The sequence below is a fragment of the Mycetomoellerius zeteki genome, unplaced genomic scaffold (genome assembly GCF_001594055.1).
Source record: "Mycetomoellerius zeteki isolate Tzet28-1 unplaced genomic scaffold, Tzet1.0 scaffold48, whole genome shotgun sequence".
In the NCBI taxonomy this organism is placed as follows: domain Eukaryota; kingdom Metazoa; phylum Arthropoda; class Insecta; order Hymenoptera; family Formicidae; genus Mycetomoellerius; species Mycetomoellerius zeteki.
The window spans coordinates 37845-61788 of NW_017257479.1; the positions used below are offsets into that span (position 1 = coordinate 37845).

Sequence of the window (23944 nt, forward strand, 5' to 3'; positions counted from 1 at the left end):
GACGCGACGCTCGGTCACTTTATCTTATCGTTTCTCATGTCGACGTTATCTTTACGTATATAAATATCGACAATTCTACAAAACTCAAGATTCGAACTTGATAAAACGCAATCAAGTATCGGAGTTCGAACATTCTAAAAGTATACTCCAAAACCATCGAGCTCCCACGAGGAGAAAGGAGAAGGCCTGTGCTCATAAACTGTGAAATCTACAGTTCGCTCATTGTGTTTGTGTATCTGTGCCTATCAATGTATATGTGCGTTGGAGCACACGCGCGCGTCTTTCTCCGCTCGTTGCCGCGCGCGCAAAGTGTCTCTTTAATTCATTAATTCTCTCGGTCAGCGCGTACTAGGCTTGTATTTCTCACAGAAACTCGTTTTTGACCTGAAAAAAAATTTTTTTGATAAAATTTTTTATTAAAAAACGGCGAATGTATATCGTAGATAGAGAGAAAGAAAAGAAAAAAAATCACTGACATTAATAATCAAATGTTTCTATCTTCAAGAGAAATTCAGCGTTTATTCTTATAATTTTAAAAAAAGTATTACTATGAAAAAGTATTTATCATATTTATTACCATTTATGATTCATTCGTGTAAATGCGCTGTATTTGCATAAATAAATACGAATGTGAAAACACTTGCAGATAATGTACGTAATTTATGTATGCGAGTGAGTGCACGAGTAATGAGTCACGTGTTAATGAAAAGAAATAGTGAACCCACATCATGGACGGAATTTAGATGAATGATCAGGAAATAAATATGGAACCCGCATAGCTTCAGTTCGAAAAAAAAACTCATACGAAGAAAAAACGAAATGTTGTAATTTTAGTGGACTTACTGCTAGTAAACGGGAGCGGTGATTCGTGAAAAGGAAGAGCCGCAGGAAGGGACAACCGGTACCGTGACAGTAACGACGAGGTAGGTTTTTGACCTGTGTCACTAGCGGACAAACAGCAGAATTGTCTCCACTGTGATTCTTGAAAATGATTGTGCACTGTCCTGAAAAAAGGAATATGTATATAATTTTTTAACGCGCGATGCTACAAGGCATACATATCCAAAGAATCTTATTTTTATTCCGTTGAATTAGCTTCCGTTGAATTCGCACTGAAAACATTAATACAAATTTCTCGTCGGCGAAGCACGAAAACAGGTGTTTTTGATGTGAGAATAATAATGATAGCGTGCGCAAACTATCGCGTTCGCTAGCTTCATTGTGGAGCTCACATGACGCGTTATTATTTACACATCAATGCAATGCTTTCTAGATGTTTCATAATGAGCTATGTATTTGAAATAGACTGACTGATATCTGACAAACATTGCCTTGCGTAATTATATAATTTATTACCTACCTAAAATGGCTATAATCGTAACATTTTATGATATAGTGACGCCAGTTATAGTTAGAAAAAAATTGTATGTTTGGAAAATTATCGATCTATTTTGAATGTCGTCATTAAAGCTCGTTACCTTAATCAGTTGTCCATTGTTTTAACACTTTTGTTCTTTCTATTTGAAATTTGTGCTTTCTTATCTCGAAGAAATTTAGATATAAGAAGATAAGATTAAAACATAAGTTATATCGTTTATATTATAAATCTCATGAAGAATTCGAGAAACTGGTAGATTTGATGATCATGTGACCGTGAATCATGATTTTTATTGGAACAGCGCGTCGGATACGTCACTTCTTTATTCCACGATAGATGTTCTTCATGACTGCCCATATTTCCGCATCTTCCTCTGCATTCTTTTTCTCTCCTCTTTTCCCGAGAGAGTTTTCGTAATATTTAATTCGTAATATTTAAACGAGAGAAAAAATAAGATCAACGTGAAACTCTGTATTTTAAACGTATCTAAGCAGAACACAAATTATTATGACATCAAAATGATGTCAAAATAGCAGTTACAATTCATTTTAAGTGCCTTTTTGACGTTATCGCGACTTATTGCTCTGCTCCGATACTTATAATACATTTGAGTTGCTTGGAGAATCCATTTTTATGTAACGTTCCCCACACAAATGCATACTTATGTTTGTTTGAAGTGCTACCGAAGGTGATAGGGGCAAGATGCGATAATGCTCGATGTCTGGCGCAAGAGTTAAAGTACAAATATGGAATGAGATAGATGTGATACTCACTCGTCAGTCAGTTGAAATACTAGCCGGAAACTATGGGCGACGATATCGGCTTTCGGAACGATGATTCATCCTGGGACAATTCATAATTTCCTTTCTGTTTGCGTCGCTCGTTTGTTTTGTCACCCGCTCAGTACGGAGAAATAACAATTTGATTAAACCTGAAAACAAATAATAGGCGAGACTCGCTTGATAGCGGCACTAGGAAAACACATTTTTCACTAAAGAAGTTTTAGAAAGCGCTTCTCTTTTTCGAGAATTAGAGCTCGTGATAATAAAAAAGCAAAAAAATATTTAAAAAGTTATAATAACTCTGTATCCCCCGCTTTTAACATTACTGTTAGCTGAACTATTAAATTATTTAATTGTTATTATATATATTTCTTTAAATATATTTAGGCACTCTGATAAATTGAAAGAAAAACGTTTTCAACTTGAGCTTGCATTAATTCGAGCTGCGAAGAATTAGAAAAACTTTTATATGTCTTAGAATCAATGGGTTAACATCAGAGAAGACCTAGAATTATCTTACTAGAGTGACATTACTGTGGAAGAATCAATCTCCATGATGGAGGTGAAACCGATACCAAAGCCGCGATCAGTCTTAACTGAGAGTAGACCGATACCGGCGCCTCGAAGACTCTTGCCGATGACCACCTTGCCATCGACTCATTCCAGCAGTCCGACCAGCGAATCGAGTCAATCCGAGAAGAGCGACGATTTAAGGTCAACCAGCAGTACCAGCGAAAGTACTCGCGGCAACCACGAGTTTTTCCGCAGCCTCAGTACGAGTTCGCGTCAACTGAAGGATGAGATCTCGGAGAAGATGACGGTGAAGGGACGTGCCGTTATCTCCAGCACGCGGAACGCCAGCATTCGGCTGGAGAAGTCGGTAAAGAATTTGTTGACTCGACGGCTGTCATCCTTGAATCAGGACGACGTAGTCAGTCAAGGCGGTGTCCAGAAGAAACTCAAAGATCCAGTTGAGGAGGACAGATGCGTGTCCATGCCGGCCGACAACATCTTCAGTAGCATCTCATTTTATAGTCCTTTAAGCGGCAATCTCAGGAGCGTGAAGAATGAAGAGGATCTATCCACCGGTGGCAGACACAGCCCGCCGCCTCCGGTTTATCCGCCACCCCCGCTTCCGGACGAATCTATCTACGACGAATTGCAATCCGTCACGTCGGGAAGTAGCGGCCGATACGACACACTCAGTTCTACGGTGTCCGACAAGATCGAGCGAGATTTTCCAGACTTCAATGTCCTAAGCTTGTCGAGAAATCAGGTAAAATCAGACCTCATCGCTCTTCACTCTCTTCATAACTCTGCAATAAAAAGTATTACTATTATTATATTTTGATGTTAGGCTTGTTCTTTTTGGCTAAACTTTTTATCAGTTCATCTTTCTTCTTCTTCTTTCCTCCTGAAGAGAAAAGGAAGAAAAATGAACTGGTCTAAAAGTTCAGCTAAAAAGAACAGGCCTATTGTTATTCTTAATATCTGCATTGATAGAACCGGTTTTATTTTTAAGCGCTGGAATTATTGTCGCATTATATTGATAAATAAATGTGTTAATCTTATCCTTCTTAAATTTATCTTCTTCAAACAGGCTAGTGATTCCGACCAAAGTCTAAATTTGTCTGATGTTAATGCAAGTCTATCGCTCGACAAATCTGAAACCTTTACCAAAAGGCTATCGAGATCAGATTCTTGGACTTTTTATGACGCCACACCAGGCACGAAAGCTGAGAGTGTCGATGAAGTGGATAGGATATCCAACGTAGAAGAGGAAAGCTTGGAGAAATCCTTCGAGAGGAAAATTTCGCCAGTAGATCGAACTTCTTGTGCGTCCTTCGACAGTCAAGCTTCCATTCAAAATTCTCTCTATGAGAATCTATCGCCGCCGAAAGCTGATTGTCGACAAGAATCGACGACAAGTCCCTCGGATACCAGAGTGCAAAGCAGCAAGTCTGTACTTTTTGAGTTCGATCCATTCGCGAGGGCCGAAGACGAAAACGTTTATAGCAATTATGAGAACAACGATATGATGTTATTGGAGACTTTGTTGGCTACCAACGATTTGCCTAGCAGTGCCGATAGCACGTTAGAATTTCGCGAGAGCGCCGAAGAGGAGCAAGAGGACGAGGAATTGATGCATTCTGGTATCACACCTCCGGATCCACCCAAGAGATTTGATTCCCTTCCCAAAAACGAGTATGACGTGGCAGAAGGTGTGGAACAACCCGACAAGGTCCAAGCTTCGAGCAAAAATCCGCCTCTCTTGCCAAAGCTGGCGCACTTGGTGACCAAAAAGCAGCCGGCTGTTCCTCCCAGGAAACCTTCTATGAAGGGTCCTCCGCTTCCTCAACCAAACGCGAGTATGCCTGTGACAACGACAACGACACTTGCCAATAATGACGAGGAGAGTGTTACTAATCCTTCTTCAGCGACGCCAAAGCTTGCCGAGGACAATCGCAAAGTGAGCATGATACAAAAATTAAAGAAACTGCGACAGGAGTCCACGGTGCACGCCATCAAGCCTAATGTGATCAGTTTTGTTAAGAGTGGTAGTAAACTGTTAGCCAGAACTCGTGAACATATCGGTGAGTCCGGCTCGAGGTCACTGCGAATGGAGAGGCCGAAGGTGAACGTTCCGCACAATCCGGTCACACATAGGGGAATAGTATACAGGTAAGAAGTAATATGAACTTACGCGAGAAATATATTTCGTGAGCCTTCGAAATTTTTTTTACAAAACTAATAAATCAAACGATAAAATTATTGACTAATTTAATTGTTTTTAATAATTCAATGAAATTTTGTGATTTATAAATTTAAAAAATTGTGTTAAAAATTATCATTAAACATTTTTTACAAATCCTTAAAAGCAACGTTAAAGAAAGTAAAAATTTATAAAATATAAAAATTATAGAAGAAAAAGATTTCAAAGATTCCTTTATTAATCGATTACGATTGACTTTGATGTTTAAATAATCGTTCATTTAAACGAAGCGACTGCATTGATTGAAGTATTAATTAAAAATATCGTTATTTTCCTGTGAAGGCCTGGAATGGGTATCGAGAGGGCCAAGGACCTCGTGCCGAGAGCAGCAGTGTTGCTCGATCGGAAATTATCGTTCTACGCTGACAAGAGCATGTCTACGCTGAAAGAGGTCGTGGAATTAGAGACAGTACACAGTATTCATCTGCTTCAGGATGTTAAGTGAGTCTGATATTTTACTCCGTGAACACAATATTGTATAATGATTGTCATGACTTTAAATATTTCTTTACGTCCTCTACAAAATTCGCTTTTATTCAATTTATTATTAAAAATGAGCTTTATCCAATTTATCAGGACAACATTATTTATCAATAGTGAATCTATTTATTATACAGAATAATCCAGATATCCTATATTTTTTTCGGCTATAAATTAGAAGATACACCTTCAAGTCGAATTCACTAGTTTTATCATATTGTTTGAATAATAAAGTGACTCACTCGTTTGGCGTATATTTACGAACCAACTCCAAATGTTAATGCCATGCAGACATTCCCCCAGGCTTACAATACTTTCTCTCTCTCTCACTCTGCAAGAGAGGTCTCAAGGTCTTCTTTTTTAAACGAGAAGAAAAAGATTTCACGAAAGAGGATCGTTTCTCTGAAACGTTCAAATATAATCTGATAATTAAATTATTTATTATAATTTAAATATTATAAATACATATGTATATCGCAATTATATGCTATATTGTACATATAAACGCAATGATCAGCTCTTCTACCAACCTTTTCCTGAGAAATCGTCAACTCTCAATGCAATAGCATGATCCTAAATGCGCAGTTTTCTTCGCTTCATATGTCAATGCGTCTAATCTGTATTTAACGCTACGTATCTTAACTTCCTTTTGACTCATCACGATTGGCACATCAGATGTAGCTAGCTCGTCAGCTGGTCATCGCGATTACTTGATGAAGATAATTACAAAATGTGCAGAACCATGGACAGCGAGACGGTGCATTGCATAGCGATTAGTGGCGCGGGCAGACCGAGTGTGCACATTTTCTATGCGAAAGGTGTTGCCGAGAGACGAATTTGGGCTCAGAGAATCCTAGAAACGAGCACGCCGATTTTTCCCACAAAGTACACCGCTGATTTCACCAGAGCAGGTTGGGCTTACTTAAAGGTATATATATAAAACAATGTAATAAAATCAATGCCTTTAAACATAAAAACAATAAATTAATAAAATAGTAAAAATAATGTACAAAAATTTCTATGTGCAATTAATCACCAAGAATTGTTCACTTTCATATTTTTTTATTACGTCTTACAATTTTATATTAATCTATTATAATAAATTTGCAAGCCTACGTCAGTCGTATTTTAAGGTACGTCGAATTGATATATATACTTGATGTATTTCTTCGTTAATGTAGGTATTAACATTCTTTTTAACTATAATTAAGAAATTATTTAAAATAGAATTATTTCAACATTAAAGTTTGGAAATTTACTTGAAAATACCATTATCATGTTATACCACAAAATTCTCAATATTTGCTGCTAAAACGTTCGCGCTTGCGAAAGCGGAAACCTATATGCTTTGATATGCAAATTCCTCTTCAGTTTTGCAGACGTTTTGAATATTTCAGATTCCATTGTCACAGTATATTGCTAAATTTCTTTCGACTAAATTGAAAAATATGAAACATCTTCTATTTTTCTTCGATTACAATGTATCCTTTGTATCCCTTTAGGAAGGTGTAACAGGTACATGGTTCCCAGCTTGGCTCCTCTTACAACAAAGAATACTGACTTACACGAAAACCTTGGAATCTGCTGTGAACTATGCTGTGAATTTTGAACACGTGGATCTACGGAAAGCGCGTTGCATTGGTAAGTTTTAGCTAAAAGTTTGAAATTTTCTAATTCGATCTATTATAAATATAAGGTTAAAGGCTCTCACAAGTATAAAATACTCTGTACTACATAAAAATATGAGGTAAAATAGATGATGTGAAATAGATGAAATATATATAAGAAAAAACTTTAATTTATTTTAATAAATTAATATTACGTTATTAAATCAATTTATTCCGTTGTCTTTCTCGGTATTCATTCATGTGTGATCAATATCAATTGACTTGCCTTAGCCTGAATTTCTTTCGATTCATCGTTGAAATTATCGTGACCCACTTAATGTTACAGTTGAAATGCGAAAAACGTGACCTAATTGCGGTAATAAATGAATTCGGTTATCTTATCGGTGGCTCAATGCAATACGAACTGTTCGATTAAAAATGCCACGCAATTAGTCATTCTAACAGTCATATACATATTATATATACATATGTCCTGATCACGAATGCTATTAATCATTACATTGATATAATATTATATTGATATTAATCAATAATAACGTTATTTAAAAACATTTTTTTAACGAGATAAAGAATTCTTGTTAAAATTTAATTGCCGCGTAATAATATTCTATTATTATCGTGCTACTGTTTATTGAAATTATAATATTGTGACATATTGCAGTATTGCGAGATCAAGAAGGGCCGATTGCCGCGTGCGGGACTGTTCCAGTAGTCGTTGTAGATGCTGGGGGTAGTGGCGCCTTGCATATTGCCACGTCGGGAACCCACGAGTCAACTGCGTGGCGACATGCGCTTTATCAAGCAGCTACAAACTCCGGTCCTGCTTTAGACCAACAGCAGATTACGCAGGACAACGTGCCTGTCATCTTGGACAAATGCGTCAACTTTATCTATGCCCATGGTGATTAATGAATCATCTTGTATCGTTGAACGAAGATAATTTTATGGAAACATATGTGTATCCGATAATATCTCGTAACTGATGATAATTTCTCCATTTTTGAAATTAATCTTGACAAAAACGATAAAAAAGAAAATAATTTTCAATTCTTTTATTCTCTCTTGTACGATCATTATCTCTCTCTTATAACGGGACATTTTATATAATGTACTACAATTTAAATTCGCGTTATCGCTATCATTAGAATTAATGATAGTAACAAAATATTTCCTGCATGATAATTAAATTCCGCACACAAGAGACTGTTGGTTGCATTAAATATGTTTGTGAACGCTATTGTATTGTTGTAATTGAATGCCTTACAAAATCTTATCTTTCAGGTATGATGACGGAGGGTATTTATCGTCGTAGTGGATCGAGCAGTGCTGTCGTAAAGTTATTAGAGGCTTTCAGACGAGATGCATGGGCCACACAGATAACACGGAACGTATACACGGAACACGACGTCGCCACGGTTCTTAGAAGATTTCTTCGAGATTTACCGGAATCATTGTTCCCTCCTACTATACATGACCGACTCTGTCTCGCCTCAGGTAACAAACGTGAGCCGTTCAAAATCGATTTAAACGATACAAAATAGACGCGGGAAAAATTCCTAACAATAAGATATTAAATGACTAATTATAATTTTGAAAAAATTGACGTTAACGCAAAAAATATTTAAAAATTCATTTCCCTTTTTATAGAATCGACTAGCGAGGAAAATAGAGTAGCGACTTATCGAAAATTATTGTCCACTCTAAATCCTATAACATCAGCGACGCTTCGTCGGATCTTAGCGCATCTTCACGGCCTCAGTCAGCAGAGTGCCAGGAATCTGATGACTGTCGAAAATCTTTCGGCAGTGTGGGGTCCAACTCTGATGCATGCCAGCGAGAACAGCGCCGAGGAATGGAACCGGACGGAGATCAAGGTCGTCGGTGATCTCATCAAATTATATCCGAAACTTTACCAATTGTCGTCGGCTGATTTGGCCAAGGAAGCGAAGATGCTGGAGATTCTGGAAAAACATCATGTGTCCAATAATGGACTACGAGGTGCACCTTCAGGAGATCTCAAGATCTGGATATACATCCTTTCGCCGAATGGAGAGTGTGTGAACGTTACAGTAAGGATTTTTTTTCTAATTTTTGGCATCGATGAATAATCTGCAGTGTATTTGTAGATTAAAGCTCGGATCAAAACCTATATGTGTATATTAAAAAACTATTATAAACTATTATATACTATATTGTCAACAATTTGTTTGAATCCTGACTAATGATTAAAATGTAGCTATAAATATAATTTTTCATTTATTTATTTTTAAACAATTGATTAATTAGATCGGACCTCAGAAGACTGCATTCGATGTGTGTCGAGAACTCGCTGAGAAAACCAACTTACCGTCTCATGAGCTGTGTTTAGAGGAATATACTCTGTCCGGCGCGCTGGAGCGACCGTTGCATCATAACGAACGTGTCTTGGAAGCAGTGGCGAGATGGGGATACTGGGACTCGGATGACAGAAAGGATAATGTCCTTGTCCTTAGAAAAGACCGATTATACAAGGACATCGTGCCTCTGGTACATATTAAAAACAAAACAAATAAAATTCGCACAAAGTTCTTGATGATCGCAGTGAAATTGCTGTTAGCACATATGGAAAGATTATCTTATGAATTCCCATGGTCTAAATTTATAATAGCAAAACGAGTTCAAGGCTGTACAAAGCACGCGTAAGCTTCTATATACGGATCAAATTGCGTAATTATAGAGGCGAAGAGAAAGATGCGTCCCGCATGCGCTGCGAAAACAGGATATGATCTAATTGAAATTAATTATGTTTCTTCTCCCTCTCTCTGTTTCACTTTCTGTTCCTCTTTGTATAGGTAAAGCCGCCTATGACGATCTCCGGGGAACTTAAATTTGCGGACATCAAGACAAAGAACTTGAAAACTTATCTCTTCGAGTTCAGCCAGGCGAAGCTCTTTTGTTACAAGGATAAGGTGTGCTCCGTGAAACTTCATGAGTGGAAGATAGAAGACATCATTTGGTACTTGGGACATGAGCCTAAAAGAAATCCACAGATGGGGTAAATGAAACATTACAATTTCAAGATTTTAATAAAATTCTTGAAAAACTTACTAAATGTGCTTTCTTCACAGCTGGTCCATCACGTTTATTACAAAAAACAAGAAACCAACGAGGTAAATATACTATCTACTAATTCTATCAATGGATGTAATAATAAATTTGTTATTATTACATCAACAAATATTTGTCATTTACATTATAATTTAATGATATCTATAAATGTTCAATTATTTCCTTGGTAAAATAACGTTCAATTATTTTTCAGATGTAAGGACAGTCCATATTTCGGGAATATTTTGGCGGGCACATCCAAAGACGAGCAGTATAAATGGTTAGCGGCTATGCTTTTCGGAGAATACCAATTAAATCTCCGGGCTTCCGCAGTGAATCTTATGGATCCATGACCGATTAAAGCCGTTTGAATTATAAGCCACTTAGTGCCTCCAGAGTGATCGATAAGTGATACTTCCTTCTATTAAATCGCGACTCTGAACAAATATAAATATGTGTACATTATAGTGTCGATTGAAAGAACTGATTAGCTTAATATTTTATAGTTTACAATTTTATAATTTTTTTAAGTATATAGTATACACACACTAGAAGTCTGATCTCGCTTATGTAAATTGAATTGTCCTGTTACGAACCTGTCGATTAGTGTGGCTGATAGAAACGTCGTAGTTACGATTGCAAATCAATGATGCTGTGAAAATCTACAATTAATCAACAGGGATGTTAATTATCATATATGAGACGAATTATGGAATAAAAAATATGCCATTTTTAGAGAAATAAAATTAACGAGAGATATGAAATGGGCAATACAATATTTTCGAATCTATTTTTAATATAATATGTACACGTATTTATGTATATATACACGTATGTGCTCAATAATGTAATTCGATATATTTATCTTTTTACAATATTTTAGACAATTTAGATCATTATTTTACTGTACACTTATAATCAATTATATGCAGTTTTGAACATAATCTTTTGTATAAAGATAAATGAAATGTCAAAACAAAATATTTAAAAAATTTGTATTCAAATTGTAATAACATTTAGAAAATTTTATTTTATTAGAAAATATACTTTTTCAGAAAATGTACATTTTATATTAGTTATGTCGCGTGTGTGTGTGTGTGTGTGTGTGTGTGTGTATGTGTGTGGATGAATGTGATGAACCTAATGGTGACAGATTAGACAATATATTAAGAAAAATATCTGGATTGCTTAAATTAGCAATATGATACTGCTTTCCTAAACTCGCTCTTTAATTTTCTTTTATCCACTTCCGAACATAGACTTTTATAATTCTAATCCTATTCATTTACACTGAAATGCTTATCCACGTTTCGTGTTTTAAGTAACATACATAGAAGCTTTAAATTCTTCTTCAGCACTTTCTCTCTTCTTGTTTTCTTTTATTGTCTCTTGGTTTTTTATTCCGCCTGATTTTGCCTTTTCTTCGCTGCATTCCTTCTTTTCTAAAATCTTTTCAATCTACGAAATAATAATACTAATTACCTGTATATAATAATAAAAATACAATAATATTTCAGGGCGAAATGGAGGGTCAAATAATTCTCTCATTCGTGTAAAAACACCCTTTATGTGTACACAGAGAACTCACCATACTCCGCGACATAATCGCTTGATAGAGGTTCTCAATTCGTCTGCTCATCGAGAATCGCTCTTGAAAGTTACAAGGAGTATCTACATGCAAATTCGTTACTTTTGCCCGTCGTATTCATGATCAGATTATATTTAAGGCTTCCTTAAATTTATCTTTAAATGCTCAGTAGCCAATAAAATAATTCGTAGAGCATCTGATCCCAATTTTTTAAGAAAAATATATCAGAAAAAAATTAACAAAAATATTACTGTAGGTAATTTTTCTTCATATAATGTACCTTTTAACTAATTTAACAATTAACTTTGATTGCTCAAAATTCATTGTCCTTTTTTAAATTCAATTATGATCGGACTTCATGAAAGTTTCGGAGATGTTTACGCGTTCGTTGAATAAATGGCTGCGTTCAGCAAGCAGCTTTCCAACTGTAAAATTCTTCAATATGATTCGTTTATACGTTTAGATCTATAAGGAACCAAAAGCAAGAACCAATCATATTAAAGAATTTTACAACAGTCGTAAAGCTGCTTTCTCTGCTGAACACAGCCATTGTGAAATTCAAAATCATTTGAACCTCACTTCATGCAATTACAACAGTATTTTTCGACTCGAAGAAGTGGGAGTACCTCATGATAGCACGAAAAAGGCAGCGGGAAAGTAGATTTTATGTTATGGATTAATATACAAGTACAAACCGTTGTAGATTTCACTGATATTTTGCGAAAAAGAAACAGCGATCGCGGATATCATGAACGTTGGCAAATCTTCCAATTATCGAGAACTGATGTGAAGTGCAATGCAAAAGGGGTGCGAGTAGCACCAACTCTATGATCTCAATGTTGCCAATCAATAATCAATGTAACTGTTCTAAAAATTAAAATCGCCAGAATTAAGTTGGAATTCAAATAATCAAGATATACTATAAATAAAAATTATTTGAAAAATATATTACTTATACTTATTCTTTAGAAGGTTTTAATTAGCAAAATATTTTTAATCCTTTTGCACTAATTATATAATAAAAAAGAACCATCTCGTTTAAGAAAAGTATATTTATTGTTTTATATTTATTAAAGCCTTGAAATATAATATTATATAAAGTCTTGTAAGAAAGATATATTACATTTAGAAAAATATATTGTACATATGATCTACCTCTTAACTAACTTAACAATTAACTTCGATTGCGTAGAATTTATTGTCCTTTCTTGAACTCTTCAATTATTTTAAGATATATAACTAACATTATCCAACGTGAGCGAGAGAGACATTTATCTCTTGTTTAACTTCATCTTAACAAAGATAAGCTGATATCCAATGCGTGAAATACATTTGTCGGTTTTCTTAAAAACAAATCACTGTGTATAATAATTTATTATGTTCTTTTTTATTCTAATTCTTCAGTTTAAACTTATTCTTTTACATCGCCTATGCCATCTGGATTTATGGCAAATGTCGCCTCACTCTCTGGTAAACACGGTGAATCATATACCTTGCATATCCTAGTTTCTCCTCTGCCTTTACGCAAGTACAATCTTGTTGTGCTTGAGTGAGCTAAAATGTGACCACCAATCGGTTTTTTCTGATCACCGCCGAACATACTAGCGGCGCCGTCGACTTGTGCAACCACTTGATTCGTTATAACCACGGCTATCCCGTGTTCATCCGCCAGTCGCAGCAGCATTCTAAGGAATCTCCCTAGATGAACTTGTCTAGCTGATAATTCACCCCTGCCGGTGTAATCGGTTCTATATAAACCGGTCGCACTGTCAACTATCAACAGGGCATATCTTGCCTCTGTCATCATGGCACTGGCTAAAAGCAACAACTTAGTCTGATGATCAGTGTTGAACGCTCTTGCACAAGCGACGTTATCGAGAACTGACTGTCCATTGATCTTGTACTTTTCTGCCGCTGCTATTAATCTTTCTGGTCTAAAAGTATTCTCTGTATCTATGTAGAGACATTTGCCCTCTGCGCCACCCATGCTGATGGGTAACTGACAGTTCACAGCGAGAGTGTGACACAGTTGAGACTTTCCTGATCTGAACTCTCCAAAGATCTCTGTGATAGAGCCAGTTTCTATTCCTCCACCTAATAGCTTGTCCAATTCCTTGGAACCTGTAGTGATATAGACGATATTCGATCGTGTTTGATATACCTCCGTGGCGCTCTTAAAGCCCATCATGACCATCTTGGAGGCCTCCTGCTGCAATTTATCTGCTTTGACTTCACTGATGCCCTTGATCGTCAAGAGATCCTTCTTGGTCGCGTAGGCCACTGCCTCGACAGTGTAGTATCCAGCATCTTGGAGCTTCTTAATATCTCCAGCTGTGATGCCATTTTTCTGCGCGATAAGTTACAAAGCATAAAACAAACATGACAGACATGTTCGAACGTGTACGGATATGAAGACACATAGTCCTGAAGGTAGATTCGTACGGCGTGACTTACCTCTAACGTTTTGACTAGTTTCGCCGGAGTGAAATCATCCAAATCCTCATCCGCATTGATACTCGCTGTTGATGCGATCGCTTCCATTACGATTGATTGCAAAGATGTTGTTAAGTGTCGAAAACAACCTTATTTGAGGTTAACGTCGTTATTTCAAATTTGGACGTGCTTTTGCGCCAAACACGTCAAAAATGTCACGTATGGTAACATATTAAGGTATCTTCACATGGCAGCGTCTAGAGATCCATTATGCACTCTATTGGGTGCATTCAGTACTACACCGCTCACTGAGCGTACAGTGAGCTCTTGCATCTGATTGGCATATTCCGTTAGAACTAAAAATATAGACCAAACAGATACAAGAGCTCAATGGCTACGTTTACACCGTGCATTTAGGCCGCGGCCTATACGATAGGTGTCTTTGTTTAATATACAGGATAAACAAGGACGTCTATTGTATAGGCCGCGACCTAAATGCACGGTGTAAACGTAGCCATTGAATACCAGCCTAAATACTGTGTTTTTATTAATTATCTCCTATGAACATTTGAATTCCGCGCTCATAAAATGGGCTCTTCGTGATTGGTTGACAAGATATGTCTCCCACCCTCTGCTGCCATTATGCGCAATGACTCACGTTGTATAATTCCACCATGTCTCTGCTAGATGTCGCGGAGATACTGCTCACTAGCGACCTCTCCGTTACCAACTTAGGCCGTGGTCCGATTCATGCTGACAACGTTCATGAGCATTAATTGTCTTTGTTCAACATTTGACAAACAACAAGGATAAAATGATTTTTAAGCGTTGTGAGCGTGAATCGGACCGCGACCTTAGGGTTCCGTCCCATGACGCGTATCGCTGTACGCGCGTATTCGCGTATCGAAGGATCCGACCAATCACCGACGATCCGCCATTTTACGTACGCGATAATTGTGTTCCTAATGTCCCATGAAGCGGTTCGTGCGTAAGCGGATCGCGTATCGTCGTAATCCGCTTACGCACGAACCGCTCCATGGGACATTAGGAACACAATTATCGCGTACGTAAAACGGCGGATCGTCGGTGATTGGTCGGATCCTTCGATACGCGAATACGCGCGTACAGCGACACGCGTCATGGGACGGAACCCTTAAAGCTGGTTCTACATTACCCCGGATCTACAATAGGGTTTTAAGCCTTAAGCCATAAGAAATGGGCGAATCACAGTCGATTATTCCCCTCGAATTCGACTGTAATTGGTCAATTTCTTACGTCTTAAGTCTTAAAACACCTATTGTCGATCCGGACTTAGTCGCAACGCAGCGTCGTAAGCGTAGATCGATGTTGATTGGACCGCAACGCTTGCGACGCTACGATGCGACTAAAGCAAATTTGAATTTTTCAATCTTCAATCTCAATCTTCAATGCGTAAGTCTGATTTCGGCCTCAGGCTTCTCTCTATTTATACTCTAGAAATTAATGAAAAGTTAAAACTATGGTGGAAAGAATATGAGGTGAAGTATTCCGGTGGATACGCAGTCGTCCAAAAGTAATAGGGAGCAGTAAGCCAATCAGATTTTTCCCAAAGTGCTAAATTCAATATGGCCTACATTAAATATACGAGGTGTGATCAAAAAGTAAGGTGACTTTTTGAATTTCGCGCGCTCTGTACACTCTAATTTAAAAAATTTTTTTTTGTTGTGTTGGTACACTCGTCACGATCATATGTTCACAGTTTTGACTATATAGCATGTTTTGTTTTTATGTGAGAGGCATAAAGGTTAGACTCGTGTTTGCGTGCTCGGCGATTTTTTGCTTTTGAAAATAATGGAGCAGAGAGTTTGTATTAATTTTTGTGTAAAAAATGGTATTAAGTGTTCAAAAACTCTTGAAATGTTGACAGTGGCGTACGGTGAGTCAACTTTGAGCAAAAAAAATGTTTATAAATGGTATAAGTTATTCCAAGAGGGCCGAGAAAATGTTAACGATGAACCTCGCTCTGGACGCCCCAGCACGTCAAAAACCGACGAAAATGTTCAGGAAGTGAAAGAAATTGTGTTGAAAAATCGTCGAATCACGATTAGAGAAATAGTTGATGATCTTAACATATCGTTTGGCTCATGCCAATCAATTTTAACGGATGTTTTGGGTATGACACGTGTGTCAGCGAAATTCGTTCCAAAACTGCTTAATTTGGATCAGAAGCAGTGTCGCATGAACATCGCCCAAGACATGTTGAACGACGTCAATGATGATCCTGATCTGCTCAAAAGGGTTATAACTGGTGACGAAACATGGGTATATGGTTAAATATTATGTATTTAGAGTGCCGATAGTGAACGCTGAGGTTAGATATTGAGGTGTTGAAGTAAATTTTATTTACAAAAGTGCAATATTATTTACAAGGTTAATATTATTTGTACGATTGTAACATTTTTATATAAAGAACCTAGTGATATTATTATTAACAATTCATTTTTTTCAGACGATCATGCCAAGCTGTTTTGTACAAAACTGTAAAAATCGTACCACTTATCTACGGTCGAAATGGTTGGCAGCATGTCAAAAAGATGAAAATTATAAGATTACACATAGTAAATGAATCATACATTACATTTAAAAAACAAATATTAAAATATAATACATATCTTAGTAACTATTTTTTGTTACAATAATTTTATAAATATTATTTTTAGAAAGAATATTCTTATTTAAAATACTTTTAGAAAGCAATATTCTTATTTTAAATCTATAACTAATTTATTTTTGTTTTACATTTTATTTTATGTCATTGTTTATTTCTGTTCTGTACATTATTTTATATCATATTATTTATTGTTATTAATTGTTCTAAACGTTTTTATAATTAATATAACTAACTTTCACTAGAAGAATCATATTTTCATTATCAACCTACTACATTTAAAATACGCGCCTCTCTAAGTGGGGAAAAACTGATTGGTTGAATTTCAAGCCATGTCGCTATTATGCACAATACTTCACCTTGGCTGCGTTCAGCAGAACGGTTGTTTTGCAACTGTTGGAAGTTTCCTTCGCGCTGATTGGATCATACTTTTAGATCTAGAAGAATGGTCCTATCTCAGCAGACAATCATAAAACGGTTGCAAAACTGTTGAGTCTGCTGAACGCAGCCCTTGGCTGCGTTCCACTTAACGCTCGCAACGCTCGTGAGCATTGTTTGTCCTTGTTTAACATTTGATAAACGACAAGGATAAAATGATTCCACGAACGTTATGAGCGTTAAGTGGAACGCAGCCCTTATAGCGTTTTTCATTGGCAAAACTAGTGCGCACTCAGTGCATATTAAAGCTGTTGTACACTGTTCTAAAAAAATATATAAGTGAGATATCTCAATTGATAAAATGCTCAAAATTTATTTTATTAAATATATCAATAAAATGTATCGAATATTTCACGGTTTAATTCGTTTATATATTGTTATAAAACGTATATCTTTACGTCGATTGTTGTACAACGGCTTTAAAGTGCACTGAGTGCGCACCAGTTGCCAATGAAAAACGCTATTATATTCTTCCCACCATAGTTAAAACGTGAAAGGACAGGTTGAAGGCTATCCTCATCCACGATATATAGCAAAAAAAATGTATGCATAGATATATGTTGTGGATAAAATTGCAATCGACTAACGTTTAAAAAAATTAATTTACGAACATGGAGACGTCGTGGGTAAATACTACTTGTGCGTTGCAAGATTTCGCAAATGCTCTGCTTTGTGGGAAATGGTATAATTACATTATTTAAGATTTTGTTATAGTTGACATTGATATCAAGTTCCAACATGTATTCTTTATATTTATATATACATGTATATATTCATTATTGTATTTACTATTTTATACTTGTATATATTTTATGTTTTTTTCTAGTATTATTATTATTTCATATATATGTATATGTATATCCTTTATACAATATGATCACTTTTTTTATGCAGTGGGTCAAAACCAGTTTCCCCTGTAAGGCTCACAAATTGTGGACATTTCTTTTGTCGTAATTGTGTCCAATCTGCAACGAAATGTAATAAATGTGATATACCAGTGCAGCCAAAGGAAATAAAACCTGATCATTTAGTATCCAGTCTTATACAAAATTGCGATGTTATTGCAGATATTATTCATAAAAGGTCAATTAGAGGTTTGTTAAATAAAACTATATAAATAACAATATAAAAATAAATGATTTTAGAGATATATGGGATATTACTACAGATGCATCTAGTATATCGTTGGACAATACAATATCCACAATATTTCATACACCAAAGAAACAGAGTTATCCAGGTATGCGAAATATAAATAAACCAAATCACAAAGGAGAAACACCATTACACAGAGCATGTTTGAAGGTATATAGTTACAAAATACTAATACTGTCTTCATTACATTCCTTTGCTTTGTTTAAAAATAAAATTTATAATACCTGAATTAAATTATTACATCTCAAGTACTATATAATAAGGTTGATAAAAAACATGTTTTAAATATATTTAAAACATGTTTAATGGATTCACCAACGAGATACTATTAAAGACTGACATCCTTACAGGAGTTCGAGTCCGTGTTAATATTGAAGTGATTAAGAGTAAAAACCTGATGATATTGTACTAATTTTATGATTTATTAGTTTAGTAGATGTGTTTATCAGTGTATATGCACTTAAAACTCAATAATACTTGATTTTTCTTTAAAATTGTGATTTCAGTGTTATCGTCAAAGTTTGATTATCAACAGAGATGATAATTGCAGAGAAAAAGTTACAATTTTTCGACATATATATAGGATATTATAACTTTACAAGTATGCATATTTATTTATGGAACATTTATATAGTAAAAAATCATGAATTTAATAATGTATTAGCTAAATATTTATGTTAATAATAGCAAATTTATATCAATTGTCGATAATGTCAGCGTTCTTCAATTATCTCCGGACCCTTTTTATATCACCGAAAATTTGCTTAGGGTTGAGTATCTTCGGTCTTGAATATCAGTCTTTAATATCTCGTCGGTGATGGATGTTTTAAATATATTTCAAGCATGTTTCTTTTAATACTATTTAGCTTAATCTACAATGTATTCTGTTTTTTTGCTATTTATCTCATGTCTTTTTCCTTTTTTGTGACCGTCTTATCGGCAAGTGTTTTTTTTTTCCATATATTTCTTGTCTCTTGAAGTTTGTTGACTTTTATCTGAAGTGACAAAAAACGAAAAAACTAGGTAAGAGGCGAAAAGGCAAGAGATAAAAAGTGGATAAAAAACAAGAAACAGAAAACAAAGAGCATATTGTAGATTAAGCTTTAAAATATATTCAAATCATTAAAAATACATTAAAAAAAACACATGTTATGTTTTTTTTTAACATTTTCTTTTACCAACCCTGCTATGTACGTTAAAAGATAATTTTCTTTTATAAAGAAACTTCTCTAAGAAAGCTTCAAAAGACGATTATTTTACAGAAAAATGCTGAACAAGTTAAACATCTCTTGTTGCTTAATGCAAATCCTAATACAAAAGATCATGCTGGTTGGACACCGTTGGTAAAAAAGAGATACATCAATACATTTTTTTGCGAACTTGTCAAATTTAAATTATATGTATTATTCTATATAATATTTCAGCAAGAAATGGTCAGTTATGGATGTACTGAAATATGTAAGTTGCTATTGAATTGTGGAGCTTTGCCCGATATATCTGGTTATAAGAGCCGAAAACCACTACATGAAGCTGCTAAGTGTAACAGAATTGAAGAAGCTAAGTTGTTGTTGCATTATAATGCGGACAAAAACCTACCTGATCAGTATGGCAAAAAACCTATGTATGTAGATGTTTTATTGTATCCGCAAAGAATACTTATTAAAGATAATTTTATTGCATAATCTTTTAATATGCATGCAGAGACTACTGTAAATCAGAAAAGATGCGACAACTTCTGATGGATTTACCTAGAACTCCATCAGAAAAGATATCAGACCTTGATCAAACTCTAGATAAATCTATTCGTTCAAGATGTGATAAATTTGTGATTCTTGCGTCAAATTTAAAACGTGAAAATCAGAAATTGCTTGGTCTCGTGGCCGCAAAACATAAATTCAAAATGTTGACAACGTATAGGTACATATTCATTCTTTTTATATATTTTTTTATTGTATTGATTTTTCTTTTTACAGTAAATGCAAACTAGTGTGATACAATCAACTTGTTTCAGACCATCTGTTACACATGTCATAGTAGAGACAAATGAGCAAAATATTACAACATTAACACTTGACGTCTTATTCTCAATTATTTATGGGAGTTGGCTTCTCAGTAGCGAGTGTAAGCATATTATGCGTATAATAAATTTTATGCTATGAATTGTTTGTTCAAATATATTGCAATACAGTTATATTTATATATACAGTAAAATTGTTATGTCTAAATAAAAATTTAAGCAATACAAAATTAATATTTAGAAAGAATTAAAATTTAAAGGGATTCGACTGGCAGAAGATATGGATGAAATAGCTAATGTGGATCTCGAATTGTTTGAAGTTAACGGCGCGCCTACTTCTGATATCCCGAGGAAAGCCAGACAGAACGCTGAATGTCAAAATCCACGTCTATTCAATAATTGTTTCTTTTATTTTTCTTTGCAAGCAAATACAACTTATCACATTGCTGACGTACAATTTACTAAGAACGATCTAATAAGCCTTGTAAAGGTAGGAGAAGGAACAGTACTCACTAGAGAACCAAATCCAGAAGATCTAAAAAATGTGTCACAAGTGATACCTTTCCATACTGCGAATGATCCATCTCATCCTTTACATAAGTGTACACATTATATTATATATGTGCCAGGTAAAAAGATAGGTGAACCGCTTATTAAATATAATATGCCACATATCAAGAGTCTGCCGTTAGTATGGCTTATTGAATGCATCGAAAAATTTACTCTTGTTAATCCAGCTCACCTGGGATTGTGCTAAGTGCTTAAATTATCTTATATGAGGATTAGTCCAAAAATAAGTTTCCCTACTTTAAGAAAAATAGAAAAACAAAGTTCAAAAATCTGAAAAAAATTTTTTTACTTATTATACTTTGTTTATTTGAAAAAAATGACATTGTTTCTATTGTATCACGCATTTGTTGTATCACCTAGAATTAGTTTAGTTTTTAATAAATTTGTAGTGTATATTATGTATATTGTGCGTTGGTATTGCAAACATTCACATGAATATTAAAATATGATAAATATTGAAATATTTAGAGACAAAAATAAAAGTATAAAAACAAGATTACATATTCTTATTTCAAGTAAATAAGAAATAAAATGTGATGTGCATAAAGAGAATAATATAATAAAAATATTATATAAATTAAAAAAAATATGTTTACAAATAAAATGAAACATGTATAAGAAAAATTAAATACGAATTTATTTCAACATACTGATAATTATTGATACATTTTTTATATAAAATTAATATGACGTATACATAACGTATTTTTATTATAATCTTTATACAGATAGCACAGAGATTAAAAGAAATTCAAAAAGAATTCAGCCGTATGTCATCAATTTTATTTTGAATTTATTTTCAGATGCAAAAGGATTCTTTTTTTTTTTTAACTTTTCAGAAAAGAATTTTTAACATACGACTGAATTCTTTTTGAATTCCCTGTGCTGTGAGAGAAAACGAAATAGTTGTAGCAACTATAAATTTGGCAACTTTTGCAATTGAAGTACCTGTAACTAGTTTTACAAAGTAATAGAAACTAAAGTAGTGCTGAATATCATAAAAATATAGTCACGGTAACAAATTGTATGCACTATTAATTGGTAGTGAAATAGTGACTCAACTACATTGAGTAGTTACTTGGACTTCATGCAAATAGATATAACAATTACATTTTTCTAGTTTAGACAAAAATTTTTAAAGTGTGTCGCTCAGTACGAGTAGTACGCGGCTTTGTCACCAGAGGGACGTAGCGGAGTTCAGTTTCTCCTAAGAAGGAAACCACTCAGCTTACGATAAAAGACGCAGCGTTGGTTTCAAACTTGGAAGACAAAAATAAATAAGAAATGCATACACAAATTTGTAACTATGTATTATAAAGCTTTAATAACAACAATAAGTAAATTAAGTGAACTAAGAAAATATAGTAATATTAACCATTTGTAATTTTGATTATATAATTAATGTTATATTTTCTTAGTTCACTTAATCTAGTATTCTTATTAGAATTTAATAATATGTATATAGTTGAGGCGCTATTTCACTACAAATTTATAGTTACTGATACGACTTTTTTCTCTGAGTGAATGAGTGTATAATATTATTATTCTTCTATATTCTTATTAGCCTTGAAAAGTAATATTTTTTTTTAAAATGATTTATCTAATAAACGTATTACTCTTTTAGTTATTTGTTTTCCATAATAATAAAATTTTATTTTGAGAAATAATATAATTGATTGGCTCAATATAAATTTGAGATCTTTCATTACATCAAATGTTTGTGTAACTTCACGACTGTGCAAATTAAAATTATTAAACAACGTAATTATATTAATATTTATCAATGTATTTGAAATCATTTTGTTTAATGCGTTTGGATCTAACCGTACAATTTTTATTATTTATTCGAAAAAAATTAAAAATTTTTCTGCAGCACTTATAATAGTAAATGTATCTGTTCGAAGATATCTTAACTCGAGAGTGATCGCGTACCGGTTATTTTGCCGTACTCTTCCGTTTTCTATTTATATCTTTCAATTTATTGGCATTATTATATTTTTACTTTTACGTAAATGTTTGTTAATGTTTTTTCGTATAGTATGCGAAAATAGATGACGTAAACACGCTTATATCTACATAAAATTTTATATGTTGTAACGATCGGTCTAAAAGACCGTAGCGCGCGCCCTTACATTAGTGTTTGTCATCTCCGCCAGTCTTCGCGTATCAACAGACTAACCGAGGGTGCGTATCAACAGCCTAACCGAGGGTGCGTTCGGAGTTACGCATGATTTATCGTTTTATCCTTCTTTATTATTTGATGAACAACAAGGACAAACGATACATCATGCGTAACTCGAAACGCACCCTGAATGGCTGAATGTCTCGTCACTGCCGGTCGCATATTGTTTATAATCAATATAACATAGTACAAGAAAGATACACAACATGAATGAGCAAACATCTTTTGGAAAATTTTGGACAGAGTTTATAGAAGAAACCATTAGTGATTCAGAAGATTCAGAGTATGTATGTGACACGGAACTGTCAACAGATTCACAAATATCGAGTGAAGAATTAGATGAACAATTTTCTGAATCTGGGAATGTAAGTATTTAATAATAATTTGTAAATTTTGACAATAATCATAAAATTTTACAATAGTATATTAAAGAATGGAATTGATTTGGAAATAAACGAAATAAATAAAATGTTATAATTTTACACAAATTTTTTTCAATTTTTTATAATTTTATTTTAGGAAAGTCCTTTATATATATGTAGTAGAGATAAAAAAACTTTTTGGTTTAAAACAAAGCAGTACAAAGGTAAACAGAGAAAACGCAACATTATTGCTTGTTTACCACGTGTAAAATCGACCACTGGCAAAAACGCGAAATCTGTTTTAGATGTTTGGCAACTTTATTTTCCAGATAATGTTTTAAATAAAATAGTCACTTACACAAATATATATATTGAGAAAGGAAAGGAATCTTATCAAAGAGAACGTGACACAAAATACACGACG

The 23944-nt window shown here is 34.4% G+C and overlaps 5 protein-coding genes across 8 annotated transcripts in view; 4 read left to right on the plus strand and 1 right to left on the minus strand.

Annotated features, from left to right (window-relative positions):
• The first annotated feature begins 535 nt into the window (after positions 1 to 535).
• Positions 536 to 10878, plus strand: RhoGAP15B (RhoGAP_ARAP and RA_ARAPs domain-containing protein RhoGAP15B). 2 transcript variants are annotated; one of them, XM_018455383.1, is made up of 13 exons: positions 536 to 923; positions 2639 to 3436; positions 3761 to 4842; positions 5216 to 5374; positions 6152 to 6341; positions 6916 to 7054; positions 7703 to 7942; positions 8323 to 8535; positions 8689 to 9110; positions 9328 to 9567; positions 9873 to 10075; positions 10149 to 10190; positions 10343 to 10878. In XM_018455383.1, exons 2-13 carry the CDS (start codon positions 2714 to 2716, stop codon positions 10479 to 10481), a joined length of 3792 nt encoding a protein of 1263 aa, XP_018310885.1. In that variant the 5' UTR covers positions 536 to 923; positions 2639 to 2713; the 3' UTR covers positions 10482 to 10878. The 2 variants fall into 2 exon arrangements, with proteins under 2 accessions (XP_018310885.1, XP_018310886.1); XM_018455384.1 differs by having other exon boundaries at positions 2684 to 3436.
• A 2001-nt stretch (positions 10879 to 12879) lies between these two features.
• On the minus strand, positions 12880 to 14366 carry LOC108727284 (RAD51 recombinase homolog spn-A). Its single transcript, XM_018455341.1, has 2 exons — positions 14171 to 14366; positions 12880 to 14063 (listed from the first exon to the last, which is right to left on the minus strand). Exons 1-2 carry the CDS (start codon positions 14255 to 14257, stop codon positions 13128 to 13130), a joined length of 1023 nt encoding a protein of 340 aa, XP_018310843.1. The 5' UTR covers positions 14258 to 14366; the 3' UTR covers positions 12880 to 13127.
• A 1408-nt stretch (positions 14367 to 15774) lies between these two features.
• LOC108727234 (putative uncharacterized protein FLJ37770) lies at positions 15775 to 16462 on the plus strand. The gene has a single exon (XM_018455278.1). It carries the CDS (start codon positions 15980 to 15982, stop codon positions 16460 to 16462), a length of 483 nt encoding a protein of 160 aa, XP_018310780.1. The 5' UTR covers positions 15775 to 15979.
• A 1334-nt stretch (positions 16463 to 17796) lies between these two features.
• Positions 17797 to 21312, plus strand: LOC108727282 (BRCA1-associated RING domain protein 1). Of its 3 annotated transcripts, none has more exons than XM_018455336.1 (8): positions 17797 to 17916; positions 18129 to 18328; positions 18403 to 18539; positions 19652 to 19732; positions 19814 to 20010; positions 20091 to 20306; positions 20401 to 20510; positions 20667 to 21312. In XM_018455336.1, exons 1-8 carry the CDS (start codon positions 17846 to 17848, stop codon positions 21161 to 21163), a joined length of 1509 nt encoding a protein of 502 aa, XP_018310838.1. In that variant the 5' UTR covers positions 17797 to 17845; the 3' UTR covers positions 21164 to 21312. The 3 variants fall into 3 exon arrangements, with proteins under 3 accessions (XP_018310838.1, XP_018310837.1, XP_018310839.1); XM_018455335.1 differs by having other exon boundaries at positions 18129 to 18317; positions 18380 to 18539; XM_018455337.1 differs by lacking the exon at positions 17797 to 17916 and having other exon boundaries at positions 18215 to 18317.
• Positions 21313 to 23364: 2052 nt separating this feature from the next.
• LOC108727235 (uncharacterized) overlaps positions 23365 to 23944 on the plus strand; it is a 1929-nt gene continuing 1349 nt past the window's right edge. The window contains exon 1 of the mRNA XM_018455280.1: positions 23365 to 23523. Coding sequence (XP_018310782.1) covers positions 23365 to 23523 — 159 coding nt within the window. The remainder of the gene's footprint in view (positions 23524 to 23944) is intronic.

Coding starts and splice junctions, on each gene's coding strand:
- RhoGAP15B (XM_018455383.1), top strand. CDS start 2,714: ATGATGGAGGTGAAACCGATACCAAAGCCGCGATCAGTCTTAACTGAG. Junction 4,843..5,215: donor CATAGGGGAATAGTATACAG/GTAAGAAGTAAT, acceptor TTTCCTGTGAAG/GCCTGGAATGGGTATCGAGA. Junction 7,055..7,702: donor ACGGAAAGCGCGTTGCATTG/GTAAGTTTTAGC, acceptor GACATATTGCAG/TATTGCGAGATCAAGAAGGG.
- LOC108727284 (XM_018455341.1), bottom strand. CDS start 14,257: ATGGAAGCGATCGCATCAACAGCGAGTATCAATGCGGATGAGGATTTG. Junction 14,064..14,170: donor AACTAGTCAAAACGTTAGAG/GTAAGTCACGCC, acceptor CTTATCGCGCAG/AAAAATGGCATCACAGCTGG.
- LOC108727234 (XM_018455278.1), top strand. CDS start 15,980: ATGGAGCAGAGAGTTTGTATTAATTTTTGTGTAAAAAATGGTATTAAG.
- LOC108727282 (XM_018455335.1), top strand. CDS start 17,846: ATGGAGACGTCGTGGGTAAATACTACTTGTGCGTTGCAAGATTTCGCA. Junction 17,917..18,128: donor GCTCTGCTTTGTGGGAAATG/GTATAATTACAT, acceptor TTTTTTATGCAG/TGGGTCAAAACCAGTTTCCC. Junction 18,540..19,651: donor TACACAGAGCATGTTTGAAG/GTATATAGTTAC, acceptor ATTATTTTACAG/AAAAATGCTGAACAAGTTAA.